This window comes from Anolis carolinensis, chromosome 6 (assembly GCF_035594765.1).
Source record: "Anolis carolinensis isolate JA03-04 chromosome 6, rAnoCar3.1.pri, whole genome shotgun sequence".
Lineage (NCBI taxonomy): Eukaryota > Metazoa > Chordata > Lepidosauria > Squamata > Dactyloidae > Anolis > Anolis carolinensis.
The window spans coordinates 49,566,061-49,584,417 of NC_085846.1; the positions used below are offsets into that span (position 1 = coordinate 49,566,061).

At 39.0% G+C, this 18,357-nt stretch overlaps 1 protein-coding gene across 3 annotated transcripts in view; it reads left to right on the forward strand.

Moving 5' to 3' along the window:
- ddc (dopa decarboxylase) overlaps positions 1–17,915 on the forward strand; it is a 70,372-nt gene extending 52,457 nt beyond the window's left edge. For all 3 annotated transcript variants that reach the window (XM_062984112.1, XM_003222297.4, XM_062984113.1), the window contains exons 9-14: positions 1,687–1,754; positions 2,625–2,701; positions 5,248–5,267; positions 6,666–6,764; positions 7,497–7,598; positions 14,192–17,915. In XM_062984112.1, coding sequence (XP_062840182.1) covers positions 1,687–1,754; positions 2,625–2,701; positions 5,248–5,267; positions 6,666–6,764; positions 7,497–7,598; positions 14,192–14,392 — 567 coding nt within the window. In that variant the 3' untranslated portion in view covers positions 14,393–17,915. The remainder of the gene's footprint in view (positions 1–1,686; positions 1,755–2,624; positions 2,702–5,247; positions 5,268–6,665; positions 6,765–7,496; positions 7,599–14,191) is intronic.
- The last annotated feature ends 442 nt before the right edge of the window (positions 17,916–18,357 follow it).

An 18,357-nucleotide genomic window follows, 5' to 3' on the forward strand; every position in this document is an offset into this window, starting at 1 on the left:
CAATCAAAGCAGGTTCTTCACTTTGCTTTACATATTGTGCCAGGGCATGTTCTTCTTCTTTGACTGCTTGTTTTACTTGTAAAAGTCCTCTGCCCCCTGATTTTCTAGGCAGATATCACTGTGAGGGTGCAGTGAATGATGAATGGTCATGAGTTTTCTTGTTTTTCTGTCCAAATTGTCCAGTTCTGCCTCTGTCCAATTTATAATGCCAGCAGTATATCTTATGACAGGCATGGCCCAGGTGTTTATGGCCTTGATGGTGTTGCCTCCATTGAGCTTGCTTTTGAGAATTTTTCTGACCCTTTGTGTGTATTTTAGGTTATTATTATTATTATTATTATTATTATTATTATTATTATTATTATTATTATTATTATTATTATTATTATGTTCTTTCCTCCACATTTATGCTACCAAAGCTCATAGTTTTACTCTCAGATATTATCAGGAAATAGATTGGCACTGGAGCAATGAAAACTCTAGTGGTGTTTCTATGATCTAATGCTAGAGCTCTATGTAAACCAGACTGGTCAGAGAAAAGGGAAAAAAGCACAAAGACTTAGTAACAAAATGGCAGAGGGTAGCTTATTTTCTTTCATCAACCACATGTTGATATTGTCTTATAGTTATCTGAAACAAACATATTCATTTAGAGACCACTTTTATTGTGTGCATTTATTGTGAAAATTCAGATAGAGGAATACATGCTTTCCACACTTTAGGATATAGAGCCACAAACATAATATGTCCAATAGTTTGTTTTCACCCCCTTTCTCCATAATGCTCAGCTGTTTTGCATGCACTTCCTTAGATAACGGCAATGCAATTTCCTGAGTCTTCTCCCAGGCTGCCAGATCGATGTCATGAGGGAAATAAAAAATATCGCTGTTTGTTTAAGGTCAATATTAAAAGAACGTCAGTGAGCTAATAAAGCAAAAGGAGGATAAAGGTTCTAACCATCAAAGCATCCATGTTCTCATTTTTTATCAGCACACAAAGCTCGCTGTAATTTCCTGTGTTGGTTTTATTGGCTACTGAAGGAAATGAATCATCACTCACAGTGTGGATGACCATCTTTTGGTGTAGATACCATTCAACAAGTCTGAATATATTTCCTAGCTCGTAGTTCTTTGAACTTTTTCCTCCCCTACCCTTTACCAACAACTGATTGATAGGTCAGTGGCTTTCTACAAAAATAAAACCTTATGTGTTTGGATTCTGCAAACAAACTCTGCTATTATAATATCTACATTAGGCTTCAGATAGTTTGATCAGACCACATAACTTGATAAATTTGTTAAGTACGGCTCTACGTTTGTTTTCTGAAAATGGTTGTTCGCTAGGGACAAATAGAGTGGCAGCTCTGTTTATTATGGAAGACTGCAGCTCTAGCCAAATGGAGAAGCTGTAGAGTGCTTATCAAAGAACATGAAGTCACAACTACGACAACTGGGATTCACTGCTCTTTATGTGAACAGCAAGTGCTGTGATATATCAGACATTGCTTTTCCAACAAGATTGACTACAAAAACATTGATTATTAAAAGGCAGACTGCGTTGGATAATCCAGAATGTTGGATAAGCGAACGTTGGATAAGTGAGACTCTACTGTATTTTATGCTGGATTGTTGTTATAATTGTTAATTTTCTTTGTACATAGGTTACATTGTTTATTTTTCCTTTCAGTTTGCAGATTCATTTAACTTTAATGCACATAAATGGCTCTTAGTGAACTTCGACTGTTCTGCTATGTGGTAAGTAAACGTAAAAATGGAGATGCATTAGTGATGTTATTATACAATGTCTTTTTTGGGATATTTTTGAAATTATTTTAAGACAATGCTTAGAAACAGTATGTGAATCTAGAGCTTGTTCGATATTGGGCCCTTCCAGTCAGGCTCTAAATGCGGGACCAGACTTTGGTTTACCTGAGATGTCGAAATGATGCCTCAGGTAAAACCAAATTAACCTGGAGTAAATTGGGATTTCCCAGTTTACTCCAGATTAGTTAAACACCTGGAAAGATCTGGACCTTAATGCAAGGTCCGGATCTTTCCGGGTGTGGGCCTTGTGGGGATTGGCTCACAGAACTGCTTTCACGATCCCGGGGATCAATCCCATAGCGATTCCAGTTTTTTGGGCTCCAAGAGCCTGAAGGAGTGAGATGGCACCACACCATCTCCTTCCAGCCCCCCCCCCCCCCATTACTCCCAAAACTTACATGAGGGTTCTGTGGGTTCTGAATCCCAGGAGGAACTGGGATTAAATATCCCAGTTCCTCCCGGGATGTAGTCCTGTGTGAAAAGGCCCAAAATGTGTATAGAACTAAACTCTTGTAACAAATTTGGGTGGAAAGCGTAGCACTGGAACAGTCAAGAACAAACTCAGGGAGACTTAAAGTTATGATACCCCTAGTTGCCTACAGATGAAACCCCAGTTGCCTGAAAACCAGTTCTAGCCTATTTCTTAGCAGGGTTTTTTGTTTGGTGCATTAGGGACTTTATTTGATTCTGCTGACACAAAGTGAGCAATCTGTGGACGATCCTTGTCAATTTTGATCTATGGAGGTAGCTGAACTCTAATATAAGCCACTACCAAATCATTCATATTCGTTATTTGTACAGGGTGAAGAAGAGATCGGATTTAACACGTGCCTTTAAAATAGATCCCATTTACCTTAGGCATGGCTATGAAGAATCTGGTAAAGTGTTTTTAGGCTATATTATCTTCTTGAAAAGGATGTTGCAGAATCAGGCCTCCTCTGTTCAGATTGCCAGCAAGCTTTTGCATATGGAGCTGGCTCCTTTTCCTGGCACTTGTTCTTTTAATTAAAATAAATCAAATTTCCTAAATTTTTCTATTGTTTTGTGTTATTTTTATGCAGGACTGGGCAACTGATTTGGGAAGGGGGCAGCATTCATTTTTATCTCTACAAAAATATTTTTGTATTGAACTACAGTATGTGAGCTCTTTGTGCCTTGTTTGGGAGCCAATTCATGCTTTCAGAAGCTTCTACAAATGTACATGATGTAGTGACAGGAGGAATAAAGGTGCATTATCTAATACTGTGGGTTCCCAGATTTTTTGACCTTCAATTCCCAAAAATCTCAACAATTTATAAGATGGCTGGGATTTCTGGGAGTTGTAGGCCAAAACTCCTGGGGACCGGCAGGCTGAGAACCACTTATCTGATACAAGTAAAAGGAATTGAAATGACAATAATTTAATAGGATGTCCCTTCCCACATCTTGTGTTCTTCTTGTTTTTAATATCTCTCCTCTTTCCTGTAAAATTGTGCTTAAGGGTTTTAGTGCATGTCATTGTGTGCTCATTCAATTGCTTTATGCTATTAAAAAACTAAATAAAATAGTATTTAATGTGCCATTGCTTTAGTTCTCATGCATGGACTCTGATTTCTGTTCTCATTCTTTCCCTTTCCTGTGTTCTGTGCTTCATTTCTTCTGATATTGACTTTCTCTTCTATGCCCCTTAAATTTAGAAAGGAACACCTCAGTGCAATGGTCCTGTCTTTTATAAAATGATATGTATCTTGGTGGTGCTATATATTTTTGCATGTACAATGACAACAATTTGGATCAAGAAAACACCTTATAATATGCAATACCTCTCCTACTACATAAAGCAGTTTTTTTTTGTTTAAGCCCCAAGATTCCAATGTAAACAAGGCTTAGTAGTGAATTCATCCTAGGACTCATCTACATTGGCCACTTAGGTTGGGTGTCATCAGGTCAGACCCACAGTGACTAAATGCTGCATAGGGCTGCTCAAGCTTAACCCAGGCTTATCCAGTGTTAAGTCGGGAAAAAACCTAAATCCTGTCCCAGAATTCAGGCTTTCCCCTGACTTAGGGCGAATATGGGATAGATGCTGCTTCATATCATATTGTGAATTCCACATACACAGCCTTAATTAACTTCATCTGGATAATGTAGACTTTTAATCATCCTGACAAGGACTAATAGCTTGTTGCTTTATGCTTTACAGCTTGGTTCCCAGAGGTTACCCATGGATCATTAGACACATATTGCCCATTATGGGAACATGTAATTAGCTACCCATCGCCAATTGTCTTACCCTTTTGATCCAGTCCTCCAATCTTAATTCAACACTGCCTACAGGATTGAAAAATATGTTTTCCAGCTGCTTATCTGGAGTTCTGATGCCATTCTTATTAAAATCTGCTCATTTCATCCAGATGAAATATTTATCATAATAACTCTGCAAATTTATTCATGCTGAGGATTAAAAAAAAATTTAGTCAAATACAAGTATCTACACATCGATACATTGATGATTGACCCTAGGCATTAATTAAGGAAATTTGTGTTCCCAAGGCCAAATTGGTCAAGATAATGGGATTAAAGTGGCTTTTAGTGAAAAGAAATAATAATAATAATAATAATAATAATAATAATAATAATAATAATAATAAAACTTTATTTATACCCCGCCACCATCTCCCCAACGGGGACTCGGGGCGGCTTACATGGGGCCATGCCCAAGACAGTACAATATAACAAAATATAAAAACAACATATCAAAATACAATTAAACAATACAAGAATAACAATGCACAGTATAGAACAAAAGCAAAAGCAAAAGCAACATAACAGGATAGATAGATCCCTGAAGGAAAGGATCTAATCTATCCCTGAAAGGATAGATTAGATCCCTGAAGCTGGCATATTATTCCTTGCAGATATGTAGCTCCTTGGCTGTTTTCCTCAGCCTGACACATCCTCAATCCCAGCCATTCATTCTGACATTAAGAAAACCCTTGGTATTTCAAGAGGAATATGAGAATTGAGAACTTCAACATTTACCTTTACATCTAGCTCCCCAAAGAGTTTTGTAGTCAATAACATCACATTTCAGAAAAAAAAATTGGGACAAAGGAATTCAACAATACTTTCTGCAATTTTCTATATGTTTCATGGGTATTTTTAAACTGTTTGAGTTGGGGTTCATCTACACTGTAGAATTCATGCAATTTGACACCACTTTAACTCAATGGTATGGAATCATGGGGGTTGTCGTTTTACAAAGCCTTTAGACTTCTCTGCCAAAAAGTGTTGGTGTCTCACCAAACTACAAATCACAGATTTCCATAGCATTAGGTCAAGTCAATTAAAGTGGTGTCAGACTGCATTAATTGGACTAATCTCAATATGGTGCTGCGGTTGATGCCTGTTCATGCCTGTTCATGTTCCTCTTTTGAATTTACAGGACATATAACAGATTATAGGGTAAGTACCCCATCTGCAAAAGAACCACCCCAATATATGTTTGTATTTTTTAAATTCTCATCAGAACAACTCAGATTTCATTGTAATAATTTGCCAAGTCTGTCCACATATCTGTCCAGAGAATATAATCACAGGACTTAATCACATCACTCACAACATTAGAGTTACTTTCACTTGATCATTCTCTAATGTGATACATGCTGTCCTCTGTTAACAATATCCTTTGGCACTCTACACTGGGAAAATAAGCCAGGCTTTGCATCAAAGAATAAATGGATATAGGTCAGACAGGGGAATGCAAAAACAAACAAATAAACCAGTTGCAGAATACCTATCTTCATAGATATTCAGTTTCAGACCTTAGAATGGCAGTCATTGAACAATAATAAGAACAATAACTACAAAGATGGAACCAATTTTTTTAAAATAATGTTTGTTGGAAATGTCATCAAAAAGGAGGAACTTTTTGCCACATGTGATGGATTATAATTCATAAAACACTGAAAACATCTTAAAAATTAAAGTATCACTACAGCCAGAACCCTTTCTGTTGGGACTTACAAATTCAATACTACCAAAACAAAAACAAATCCTGAAGCTCTTTAAATATATGGTAACTGCAGCAAGGATTGTTTATGCTTACTATTGGAAACAAAAAAAAACTTCCCACTCAGGATCTATGGATTACAAAAATGTTGGACATGGCAGAGATGGACAAACTGATGCGGCTTATATGATCGCTACTTCACCAGATCCTTCCAAAACTGAAGAAGAATGGCAGCCCTTTATTGACTATTTAAAAGAAGAAAAGAAAATGAAAATATTGGTTTTTTTTCAGTATTAAAGGAAAATTAGTAGTGCAGAGATGTAGGAATAACAAGAAAAAATAGAGAAGTTAGTACCAAGAATAACAGGATCCCCAATGATATCCAAGGGATAAGTTTTATGACAAAAAAAGATTTTTAAAATTTTGAATAAGACAGCAGAGACAGGGTAGAAAGCATTCTATTTAGGCAGTATCTTTCTTCCCACCATTGTCCACCAATGACCTGAACTGAACTTATTACCATATCACTGTACTCACAGATTTTGCATTTCTGTTTCTGGTCACACACACATAGCTGCTCTTTCATAAGCTTAAATAAATGTCTCTCAATGTATACTTCATTCCATGCATCCGAGGAAGTAAAATCAAACTATGAAAATTTATGCTACATTTTTTTTCTCGGTTTATCTCAAAGCTACTAGAATATTACTTTGTCCTACTTTGGTTTCTTGACAATTTCAGTATATCTATATCTCTATCTATATATATCTAATGTTATGGTTACTGAGAAGCCTGAAAATCCACATACAATTTCAAACTCTGATTTATATATACAATGGTTTAACCCACAGCACTGGCAGATCCCTCTGGGACGACGATTCCGTTCGTTGAAACTGTGGTTTGTGCTTCGAATGTATGGTGTGAAGGGACTGCAAGAATACATCCGGAAGGTAAACACATTTTTTTTAACACTGAATTAGGAATGGGATGAATATTTTAAAAATAATTGAAAAACCTATTATATACTTGTATACTATGTACCCCGGTTCCATTAAAAATTCTTAGGTGGAAATGGGTCATTAAAATTTTCTGTGACTGAAAGAGGTCACGAGTGAGATAAGTTTAAAAAACCCTGTTCTGCAGGATGTCATTTTTTCTGCCTGTAGCTTATCTTTTCTATGTATACACTGCCGTCTTGTGGTTGACATTCATGTTTGCAATATAACAACTGAAAGATGTTACCTGTTCAAAAAGAATATATGTGGCAGAACAAAGAGAGGAGGTAGCATTATAAGTGATCCAAGAGAGAGCATTTGGGCAAAAACAAACAAATAAAACATCAACATTCTAGTAGGGATCTTCTACAGACCACCAAACCAAACAGATGAGGGATAATGCTTTCCAGAAATAAATCATAGAAATCTTGAGGAATTAGTAGTCGCAGGAGGAGGAGGATTTTTGGGCACAGTGTACAATTTGGGAAGCATTTTATGCCATAAGTGTGAAGAACTAACAATATACGTAACCAATCAGTTGTTTCCTCAGAGTAGAAACCATCTCCAAGAAATGTTTGTAAATTTGAATTACTTGTTTTTCCCAGCCTATTGATTTGCTACTAAGAGGCTGGATAGCTATCTGTCATGAGCATGGATATAATATATTACATAACTGTTTATTTTTAGCATATTAAGCTGGCACATGAATTTAAGGACCTAGTGCTTCAGGATGACCGATTTGAGATTTGTGCTGATGTCATAATGGGTCTGGTGTGCTTCCGACTAAAGGTAAACATTTGGTTGTTTCAAATGCTCACATCTTTTATTGTACATAATCACCTTCTCTTTTTTTATTCTGAACAACATTAACAGTCCTTAAATACCCTAAAAACACTAGATTTTGGAAGCTAAGCAGGGTCAGTCTTGGTTAGACTTTGGATGGGAGACTTTCAACAAATATCAGGTGTGTTATCATCATAATAATTAATTCTATTTTATTCATTTTTATCCCACCGTTTTCTCAATAGTGGGCAGCTAAAAACATATTTAACAGAGACTCATCATATAAAAAATAGAGTAAAGCTAAATATGATTGCTAAACCAACCGCAATGACAAAATAAAATCCATAGAACATTCCCATAGGAATTAAAGTTCTGTAAAAAATAGATTTGCACTATTAAGCCTAGTTTATCAAGAACATGAAAAACTTTGGACTAAAGCGAGGGACATGAACAAGAAGTGATGCAAAATAACACTACTAAAATGAAATAGAAGCTTCAATGGATGACAGATTAAACTCTTCAAGCAGTTAAGCAAAGAGAAGAAGAAACAGTAAAAGGTGAAAGTAATAGAGTCAAAACCCTCAGAGCAACCATGCATTGACTTGTAAACAGGAAGAACTGCTGTAACAATTAATGCAAATAAATAGAGGACGACAACAGAAAGGAAGAACAAGAGACCTTTTCCACAAGATCAAAAAAATCAAAGGGAAATTTAAATTAAAAATCCAGATACTCTACAACCAGCACATTAAATGACCAAGTCCAAATAAAAAGTGATGGAAACAATACATTGAAGAACTATGTAAAACAGATGAAATGATAACATATTTATTCAAAGAAGAACCATTTAAAGATGAACCTACAGTTTTAGAAAGCAAAGTAGAAGCTACACTCAGGGTACTTCGGAGAAATGCTTTAACTATATAAACAGAACATAACTAAAATCTGTCAGTAGATATGACAAACAAAACAATGGGTCACAGATTGCAAACATCCAATATACACTCCAGTTCCCCAGAATAGGAAGACCAGTGATTATAGTAACAAGACCATAGCATCAGTCTCTTATGCAAGTAAAGTGATTATCTAAACTATTCAACAAAGTATTTTACTATACATTATGTATAGTAATGCAAACCATTTCAGAAGAAAAAAAATATAACACATTATGTATACTCATGGCAAGAGGCTACCATCAGGCCAATATATGAAGAAACAAAGGAGTTTCCAGTTGGCAAGAGAGTTGGGCCAGGCTACATTTTATGACCCTATATGTTTAATTTTTATGTTGAGCATATAATAAATAAAGCAGGATTAGATTTGGGGGAAAGAAAATTGGAGGAAGGAATATCAATTGTTTAAAATATGCAGATGATATACTGCTAGCAGGAAATAGTGAAGATGTAGAATGATTACTGAATAAAGTCAAAGAAGAAAGTGCAAAGGCATGTTTACAGTTTAATATTAAGGCAACAAAAATAATGATCACAGATTTTTTACATAACTTTACAGTGGACTATGAAGACATGGACAAGATTTTCCATACCTTGGCTCAGTCAGAATAGTTTGTATAAGGTGGAGGGAGAAGAAACATATTTTAAATTTCAGAAGTCTACATGATTTTTACAATAACTTTTAGTAAGTTAACAAAGAGAAAATCAACCATATTTGAAGAGGAAAAATATATAATTACTAAAAATGAAATATACAAACCCTCCTTTTGTTGTTGCTATTGCAGCTATTGTCATTTCCAACCTATGGGTGACCGTAAAGTAAACACATCACAGGCTTTTCTTGGCAAGGTTTCTTTAGAAAGCATTTCCAATGGGCTTCCTCTGAGTCTGAGAGAGTATGACTTAATAAAGATCACCCAGTGGGTTTCATGTCAAACATGGATTCAAACCCTCATCACCATATAGTCAAATCACTTACCATGCTGACTCTCTTATTATAAGAAAGTGGAGGAAGTCACTCTGGAATGTGAGATAACAGAAAAGACTGATTTGTTGATTTGTTGGGCCATTATTTTTGTAATAGACTGAGTTAAACTACCAGTAAACTGTATAGTGAATTGCTACCATCTAGTGGAGATTAGACAGTTGCAATCTTTTAATGGGTCTCAGTATTTTAATGGAAATACTGCCACCCAGTGCTCAAATGAAGATTAAACTTATCAAGGCTGTATTAACTTTTTCTCTCTGTAAAAAAAAAAAATTGGAACGTTACAAAAATTTAGATTAATGGCTAATGAGATGAAATAAATATTTTTGGAAGAAGCTTTGGAAGAGCCAATCAACCAAGAAACCTGAGAGCAGAAACTCAAAGAACTGAAATTGAAATGAAAAAATGAAAAACCAGACATGGAAAAAATGGATTCATGAGAAAGTTTGGAAGAAACAGATGAGACCCATCAAGAAGAATATGGATAAGGAAAAGGCAGATACAAATAACCTTGGAGTTGGAAAATGTTTGAGATACTAATATGCACAGAAAAAAGCGTGTTGAGTGAAGATTGCTTTTTGTAGATGGAGTTCATGGAAGTGATATCTTTATGAGAGAAGAGATGGAGATTTCTGATTTTAGGAGAATTATTAATGGAGTGAAAAGTGCTGAAGCAGACTGGTTTGCCCAGAAAATGAAGTAGAATTGGACAAAGAATGAGAGGTGGTTTTCATTCCAGCTCTCTCCCAGTGGCCTGCCTCCTTTTGCAGGCCTACAAGGTATGTTTTAAACTGAAATGAGGGGGGCCACTGGAGCAGGACGGCAGTGGGGACTGACCCTCGTAATTGCACATGGCAGTCCCAAGGGTCAGTTCCTACAGGCCCCATACCTGGGAAATGTGTGTTAAACTGTTAAACTGGATTAGGCTGAAGCGTCATTTGGGTTAATATGTAATAGTAGTGGTACAAAATTTCAAATTAACACTGCAGCAAGAATATTTGTTTTAGATATGGAAAAGTATCTCTAGTGTGAGTTTGTTAATTAATGAGTTAACAAGTTGACAGATACATTTGGGTAAATGGATAAACGGTTCGTTTTGATCAAAAATAAATCACTGACAGTATTTTTGAAGGTCTGGAAACCCCTAATTGACTTTTTGGGAAAAATTGTTATTTGATATTTGTGAGTTATATTTATTAAGATTAGTTAACTAGATAATGAATATTTTATAGATAAGATAGAGGTAGCTTTTAAATAATTGAAGTGCATGACTGCAAAAGGATAGTTTTTTGTTTTGACAGTTTTAGCTTTTTTGTGTATGGTAGATTTTGGGTTGTTTTCTTTTGTAGTTTTTAATGTTTTTGTTATATGTGTTCGATTTTTTATTTTATATACATTTTATTGAATAAAAATGATTTTGAAAAAAGTGATCTTGGAGCAGGCCCGGTTCGTCCATGGATGCCGCTGAAGCCCCCGCCTCGGGCGCAGCGCCTTCCTGGGCGCACCTGAGGCGGCGGCGGCGAACACTGGGTCGCTTGCCGCGGAACCAGGATGTATTTCGTTTTCTCGCGATATTTCGCGAGATCTTGCAAAACATTGCAAGATCTTGTGAAATATCGTGAGATTTCTGCGAGATCTCGTGAGATTTCTGCGACATCTCGCGGAAATCTCGCGAGATCTCGTGAGAATACAAGCTACTTCCTGGTTCCACAGTTGCAGCCGGCGGTGGTAAGTTTGGGATAGGGGGCGCAATTTTGGGTGGGGGGTGCGCGGCCCTAGGTTGGCTTACCAACTGGAAAAACCTAGGGCCGCTCCTGTCTTGGAGAAGACTTCACTAAGGGCCTCATCACATGAGGTGATTTTAGCATCCTAGGACACTTTCAGGACACTTCTTCCGCAGAGCCTCACACAACCATCACATGACATTTTGTGACTTCTGGTGGAGGCCCTGTCCCAACCAGAGTGAAAATGTCACCGCACACTTTCCCCGCAACACAAGAGGCTTCCTGTGTTGTTCTGGCTCCAATGGAGCCAGCATGCTTCTGCCCTGTTTGGGCGACACTTCCCCTGTATGATGAAGAAAGCATTGCCACATCTGAGCAACTTGCAGGGTGCTAGAATTGCCTCTCATGCCTACCATTTTGCCACACCTGCTGGTGAAATGGCATGGGAGGGGGCTCCCACATATGATAAAGTCTCATGAAATTCAATAATGCTTGGTAAGTTGACAGCAGTAGGAAAAGAGGAAAACTGCATTACAAATTCAATCAAGGAAGCCTCTAGAGTTTAAAAGACCTGAATAGGGCTATCGATGATAGAATGACTTAGAGGTCCCCCACTCATTGTACCGCTGTAAGTCAAAATGAACATCATGGCAGTTAACAAACACAACAGCAAAACCACAGCACCACCGATTAAGCATGTTGTATATAACAGAGTATAAACAAATAATTCATTTGATTTAGAAAGTTAGCAAAAAAAATCCTTTGAGAGAACTTGGGTAGGAAACAGATCTTAGATGGACCAGTGACTTGATCCAATGTGACAATCCTTATGTTGCTTTGCTCCATTTCACTATAAGTGCTTCATCACTCTGCACAGAGAGCAGTGACTAACAGCTGTTACTGGATCGGAAAAATAAATCATACCAGAATAAATATTTATCATGAAGAGGCTCAAGATTATAAATGTGCAGAAATGTGTCAAAGCTCTTATTCAGCAGATATTCAGTGATATTCTCATAGTTGTCCTAAATGGAAATTACCAATTTGACTCCCCATGAGGTGATTATTTCAGATCCTGGTATGTGGGAGCTGTCTATAACTTTATCTTTTCTTCAGACTTTTTCCCAAGGAATCCTAATTTAAAATGGTTATCATTACCAACCCATTCTGGTAGTATTTTAGCTACATGTATTGTGTGACACATAGTGAATTTACATGCAGGATAAAGAAAAGACCTCAAAGGGCTGCCTAGGGAATTTTCCTCGGGAGAACCTTGGCATAGAGTTAAGAGTTGTTAGGAAAATGGGATGGATCATTTTTTCTTATAAGCCAAAGATTTGAAAACCACTGGTTCATTGAGTGATATTGCATGTCTTCAAGTTATTTCTGATTTATGTTGACTTTGAGGAAAACAGTTCACGGAATTTTCTTTGCAATATTCGTTTAAACCATTAGATCATGCTGTATTGTGCATAAATAGCAAGGAATCATTATGCTTTTAAATCATTATCATAGAAACCTAGGAGAGGAAGGTGGCAGTGTCATCCCGCTTCTTTGGGCTTCTGGAGCACAAAGAATGGGGATAACAGTAGGGACTGACTCTCAGGAGGCGATCCTGAGAGTCAATTTCTACAGGCTCCACAGCTGCAAAGGTCCAGACCTAATTGAAAGGTCTGGACCTTTGCGGGTGGTTTTTTTTTACTCAGAGCAAACCTGGAAATCCAGGTTTACTCTGCATTAAAATGGATTAGCCTAAGATGTCGTTCGGACGCTTCAGACAAATCCAGAAGCAGTCATGGGCTTTAAGCCTGTGTAGGAGTGCCCTCAACAGACCAGAATTGCATGTAAAACTCCTCCATTTAAAATATGAAGTTCAAGGAAATCAGAAACATTCCATGAACACATTTCTATTGTAGTATGATTCAAGAATATAAGTTGGGGAAAATTGATTCTGGGCATGCCAATATAGAATGCTCATGTGGAAAATGGGATCAAAATGGACAATGCCTTTGAACACTCACCTCCAGAAGGACCATACCTCTGGAGGTAAGTGTCCTGCTTGCCATTTGCTATTTTTGGGACCCTTTGCTCCCTCTCTGAGGCCAGAGGAAGATGAGGGGGAGCAAAACAAACATGGTAATGATTTGCAGGGAGTTCTATTCAGAGGCGGTCCAACCGCCAGGCGAGGGGAAACGTTCACCTGTGGCGCTATCCTCCTGGGACGCCGTCAAGGCCCCGGGGGGATGGCACCACCCCTGCCTCCTTCTCCTCCTTTCCAGGCCTTTTTAGGTGCCCCCCCATGGCATGGGGGCGGGGCTGTGGGGGGTGGGGCCACACAGGGGCGGGGACAAGCCACGCAGGGGGCAGGCACAGGGCGCACGGTGGAAGGCCCAGCCAGGCTCAAGAGACAAGTCCTCGAGCAATACAGTTTAGGTAACACCCAGCATTCCTGCTTAGCAAAGAGGAGACGCAACACTTGTAAAAGGATTTCAGCATGGGCATCTCTATCAGTTGCTATGTGGGGTCCTCTCTCATGGTATTCCCAACAACTGGAATATTGGACGCACATTTTTCTCAGACATACTGGCCCGCCCCCACGCCACCTGGCCCTGCCCCCTGTGCTGCCTGGCCCCACCCCCACCCCGCCTGGCCCCACCCCGCCTGGCCCCACCCCCGCCCTGCCTGGCCCTGCCCCCCACGGGGGGGGGCACAAAAATTACCTTTGCCTACTAGGGAAAATTCCCTAAGGACAGCTCTGGTTCTATTGTGCATATTGAGGCAAATAAAATATTTACCTCTCCATAGGGACAGGGCTGACAAGTGTGGCCCTCCAAGGGCAGTGGTCCACCTCTTCCCTAAAGACTGTCTTTAGAATAATTGCTAGAACTACATGGAGGATGATAGTGGTCATTACTGTATATTTTGTCATTCTAGGGTTCTAACAAACTCAACGAGGAACTTCTTAAAAGCATAAACAACGCCAGACGGATTCACCTTGTCCCATGTCACCTGAGAGAGAAATTTGTGCTACGTTTTGCGATTTGTGCCCGCACAGTGGAGTCTGCCCATGTCCAGTTTGCCTGGAAACACATTGTGGATTTAGCAAATGAACTTTTGAAAGTACATAAGCAGTAGGAGTAGTGGATAAAAGAAAATAATTTGATTCAGTTGAAGATTTAAAGAATGATAACAGACAAATTGTGGAAATGTTATACATCCTGTTATATCCTAACACTTACAAAAACCCCAGTATCAATGGTATGCTGTAATCAAATCCGAGAATTATATAGATCGGAACCCAAAAACTGCTTTGCTGAATCAGAGCCCTATAACCCTGTCACCTGCTTTCTAACAGTAGTCACCTAAATCTTTCAGGTAGGTCCTAAATAAGCCATAAACGTGATTGTCTCTAGCACCTGGCATGCCAAGGTATAGTGGTCCAAATTAGGCTATACCATTTAACAATGATGACTAATATCTCTTGATAAATCTCCCTCCTTGAGTTTACCTAGGCCCCATCTACACTGCCATATACTGCAGTTTGAACTGCATTATATGATCAGTGTAGACTCATATAATTGAGATTGAACTGCACTGAACTTCATTATATGAGTCTACATATAATATCAAAGCAGGCAAAAATATAGTTCCCAAAGTAGTTGTAAAATAGAGTCAATAAATCCAATGGTCCATAGGCAAAAAGCAAGAGTCTATTCCCAAAGATACAATAGTCCACAGGTTACTAGGATTCACGAGCAGGAGAACTTCCAAAGCATGAAGACAGAGACCATCCACTCTGATGAAGCGAGAATTTGCTTTGACAACACTCAGTTTTAAAAGCAACCCAAAAATGCATTTCTCTTCCCTTCAGTGGCCTCCTGTTTTCCAGCTAATCTCAGGCTACGCCGAGGCATTCCTTTCCATTGCAAACGATCTGCCTGAGATAGCAATGGAGCTTCTTGACTGTCAAGGTTAAACGGTTCATTATCTTGCACCTGAATAGGAGCCTCGGACAAATCCAGCTCATTATTTCCTATGGGAATGTCTCCCTGGTTTTTATCTATTACAGGCTGGTTCAAGAGTTCATCCACAGGCTGCGCTTCTGAACCAGCCTGTATAACTCCATGATTTCCCATCCCCATGACATCATCCTGAAATTCAGTTTGCAACCCATCATCTGGCTCCTGTATCTGTAACCCAAAATCCCCTTCCTCATCTTCACACTGGCTCTGCTGCTGCTGACACAGGAAGTCACCCATCTCAAAGAGCCTGGCTCTGCAGATCCCTCAGATCCAGATAGTGAAGTTCTCAGGGATGGGCAATTGAATGGAGTAGAAACAACTGTTCAGAGCAGTTGCCAGGCTGGGGGGGGGGGGAGTGCAGAGTATAGAATTTGCCACTCTTGGTTCCATGACACCCAGGGCAACAGCTTTACTCAGGCTCATAATAGAGCTGGCCTTCTTTACCTTGCAAAAACAGGTTTCTACATCAAAAACAAGATGTCAAAGATATTAGCAAACTCTTTTTGTACAGCTTGAATATATGCAGTTTCAGCCCTTTGTTAATATCAGACTGATTGATGAACTTGCTTTCCTCGGAAAGCACCCCGAGGCCACAAATCCCAAAAGAGCCCAAAGCTGCTCCTGGGCATCCACACAATGCTAAAGGACTTCACTAAAACAGCTGTGTTATCTGATATCCAGAAGTAGTTTGAAACTTCCCTGAAGCCCTGTACTTAGAGGTTGGTATGTAGAGATGTGCCTGTTTTAATATGAACTGGTCTAGCTGTTCACATTGGCCAGTGCCACCATCCCATTTTCCTTGTACTCTCAGATACAGGGAAAAGAGAGAGGTACTTACCGTCCTTGTCATTTGTCACCATGACTGCAGTCACAGAGGTCCAGAAAACTTCTTACCAGTGCTACACATCTCTGCTGCTTGTCCAATCCTTCCCCCTTCCTTTCCTCAAGTCATGTGGGTGCCTTTGCTCTCTGGAGCTCTGTGGCTGCAGGGAAAGACAATGGAAAAGATAAAGTTCTGTAGAACTAATGGGCAAAGACACGGTGGCAGTGCTTCCCCACATAGGATGGGGAAGCATCAGCTATAGGCGAGGCGGAGCACAGGGCACCAGGATTACCCTGCTGCTCTGCTGGTTTGTCATAGGTGATGGCGAATTGCCCCGGGGGACCTCATCCATGTGATGAGGTCCTAAATAATGATTACCCTTTTCACTTACACAGGAGCTCCATGAATATATTTTAAATCATGGTGCTCACCAGGATATGAAGGATTTCAACAACTTCAAATTTTCCAATTGGTATATTGTACAAGCTTGACAAGGAAAGGACTATCTATCTGACTAGGCTTACAGTACCAAAACTTAGGCAAGCCTTCACAGCCCATCGTTTTCAAAGTATGCCCAGCCTTGTTGAATGTGACATGATATGGCCAAAGTTTGCTCCATGTAATGCAGTTTGGCATTTAATGTACTTGTGCTAATAACCAAAACCATGTAAAATGTGTCTGTTTTGAAATTAAATGGTTGTCTAGCAGAGTTTTTCAAAAATAATTGTTCATTCATAGACTTGCTATTGTATGACTGGTTAATCAGTGAGCAGATCCTTTGTGGCTTTTCATCACACAATCACAAAGTGGCTGAAAGTATTTGTTGGTGATAACTGCATTGTCTCGTAAAATGCCTTTCAATGAATTGTGGGAGTGAAAAGCTGTGGAAATCAGCTGGGTAAATATGAAAGATATCTTAAATATGTCAAAAGTGTTCATACAGAAGATGAAACAAGCTTGTTTTTACTGCTACAGATATTGTAGGTTGCCGTTTCTTAAGTGGGGAGAACAGTAGAATTTAATGCATATGATGAAGTGATATATGGATGGATTCAAATCACAGGAAAATCACAGAATTCCACCTAAATATTTGAAAGAACACCCAGATGATAAGAGCTCTTCATACTGTGGAACAGACTACTTCAGGTAGACCTTCCTTTTTTGGAGGTCTTTAAACAGAGGTTGGATGGCCATCATTTGGGAGTGCTTTAGCTGTGACTGGATCGCTACTGCAATATAATCCAAATTATCAAAACGGATATTCCAGATTATATGAGGCCCATTTTACACTGACCTGTATCACAGCAACTGATCCAAGATTATTTCCTTATCCCAGATTATATGGCAGTTCAAAGCAGGTAATCTGGGATCAGATCCTGGGATATAGGGCAGCATAGATCTAGCCTGAGTCTACACTGCCATATAATCTAGTCAAAGCAGATAATATGGATTTTATATGGCAGTGTAGATCCAGTCTAAGTATTGCTGAATAGCAAAGGGTTGGATTAGATGAGCCTTGCAATCCTTTCCAACTTTATGATTCTTTGATTATATTCCCATATGGAGATTTATTTCCAGTTGGGCATCAATCTCCAAATCTTATTGGGTGGTATTAATAGGAAATTGCTGAGAAGCATAACGCAGGTATTATATAAAAGGTAACAATGTGCCTATGAGACTACTATTTATGTCATAATGAGAGTTTGTCAGTATACTTATCAATTAATATATTTTGAGATACTTGTTAATTGTGCTGTTGCTAAAGTGTATCATAACATCCTGGGATACATTAAAACTGGTATTGCAAAATTGCTGTTCTCTGTCCCATTCTTGCCTCCAATATTCTGTTAAGGATTACTTTTGTTTCAGAGGCAAAGCAGGGTTAAATTTAGCTTATTTTTAAATGAGGCCCACCAAAGAACACCAGGTCTACAAAAGAATCCTAAGAGCTACAATTAGGTAAGGTTTAAGGGCCTTTCCATACATTACCAAATCCTGGGAGGAACTGGGACATTATGTCCCAGTTTCTCCCAGGATTTAATCCCCACACCCACCCCAAACCCTGGGCTTTCACTGAGGGGGCTACATCCGCCCAACCTCCCAACACATTATTTTGCCACGCCAGGAGCTTTCTCAGGTAAGTTTAGGGGGTAAATGAGGGACTGGAGGGAGGGAGCCCAAAGGAACAGGATCGCTGTGGGGATTGATCCTTGGGATCCTGGAAGCGATCCCTGCAGTCAATCCTCACAAGGCCC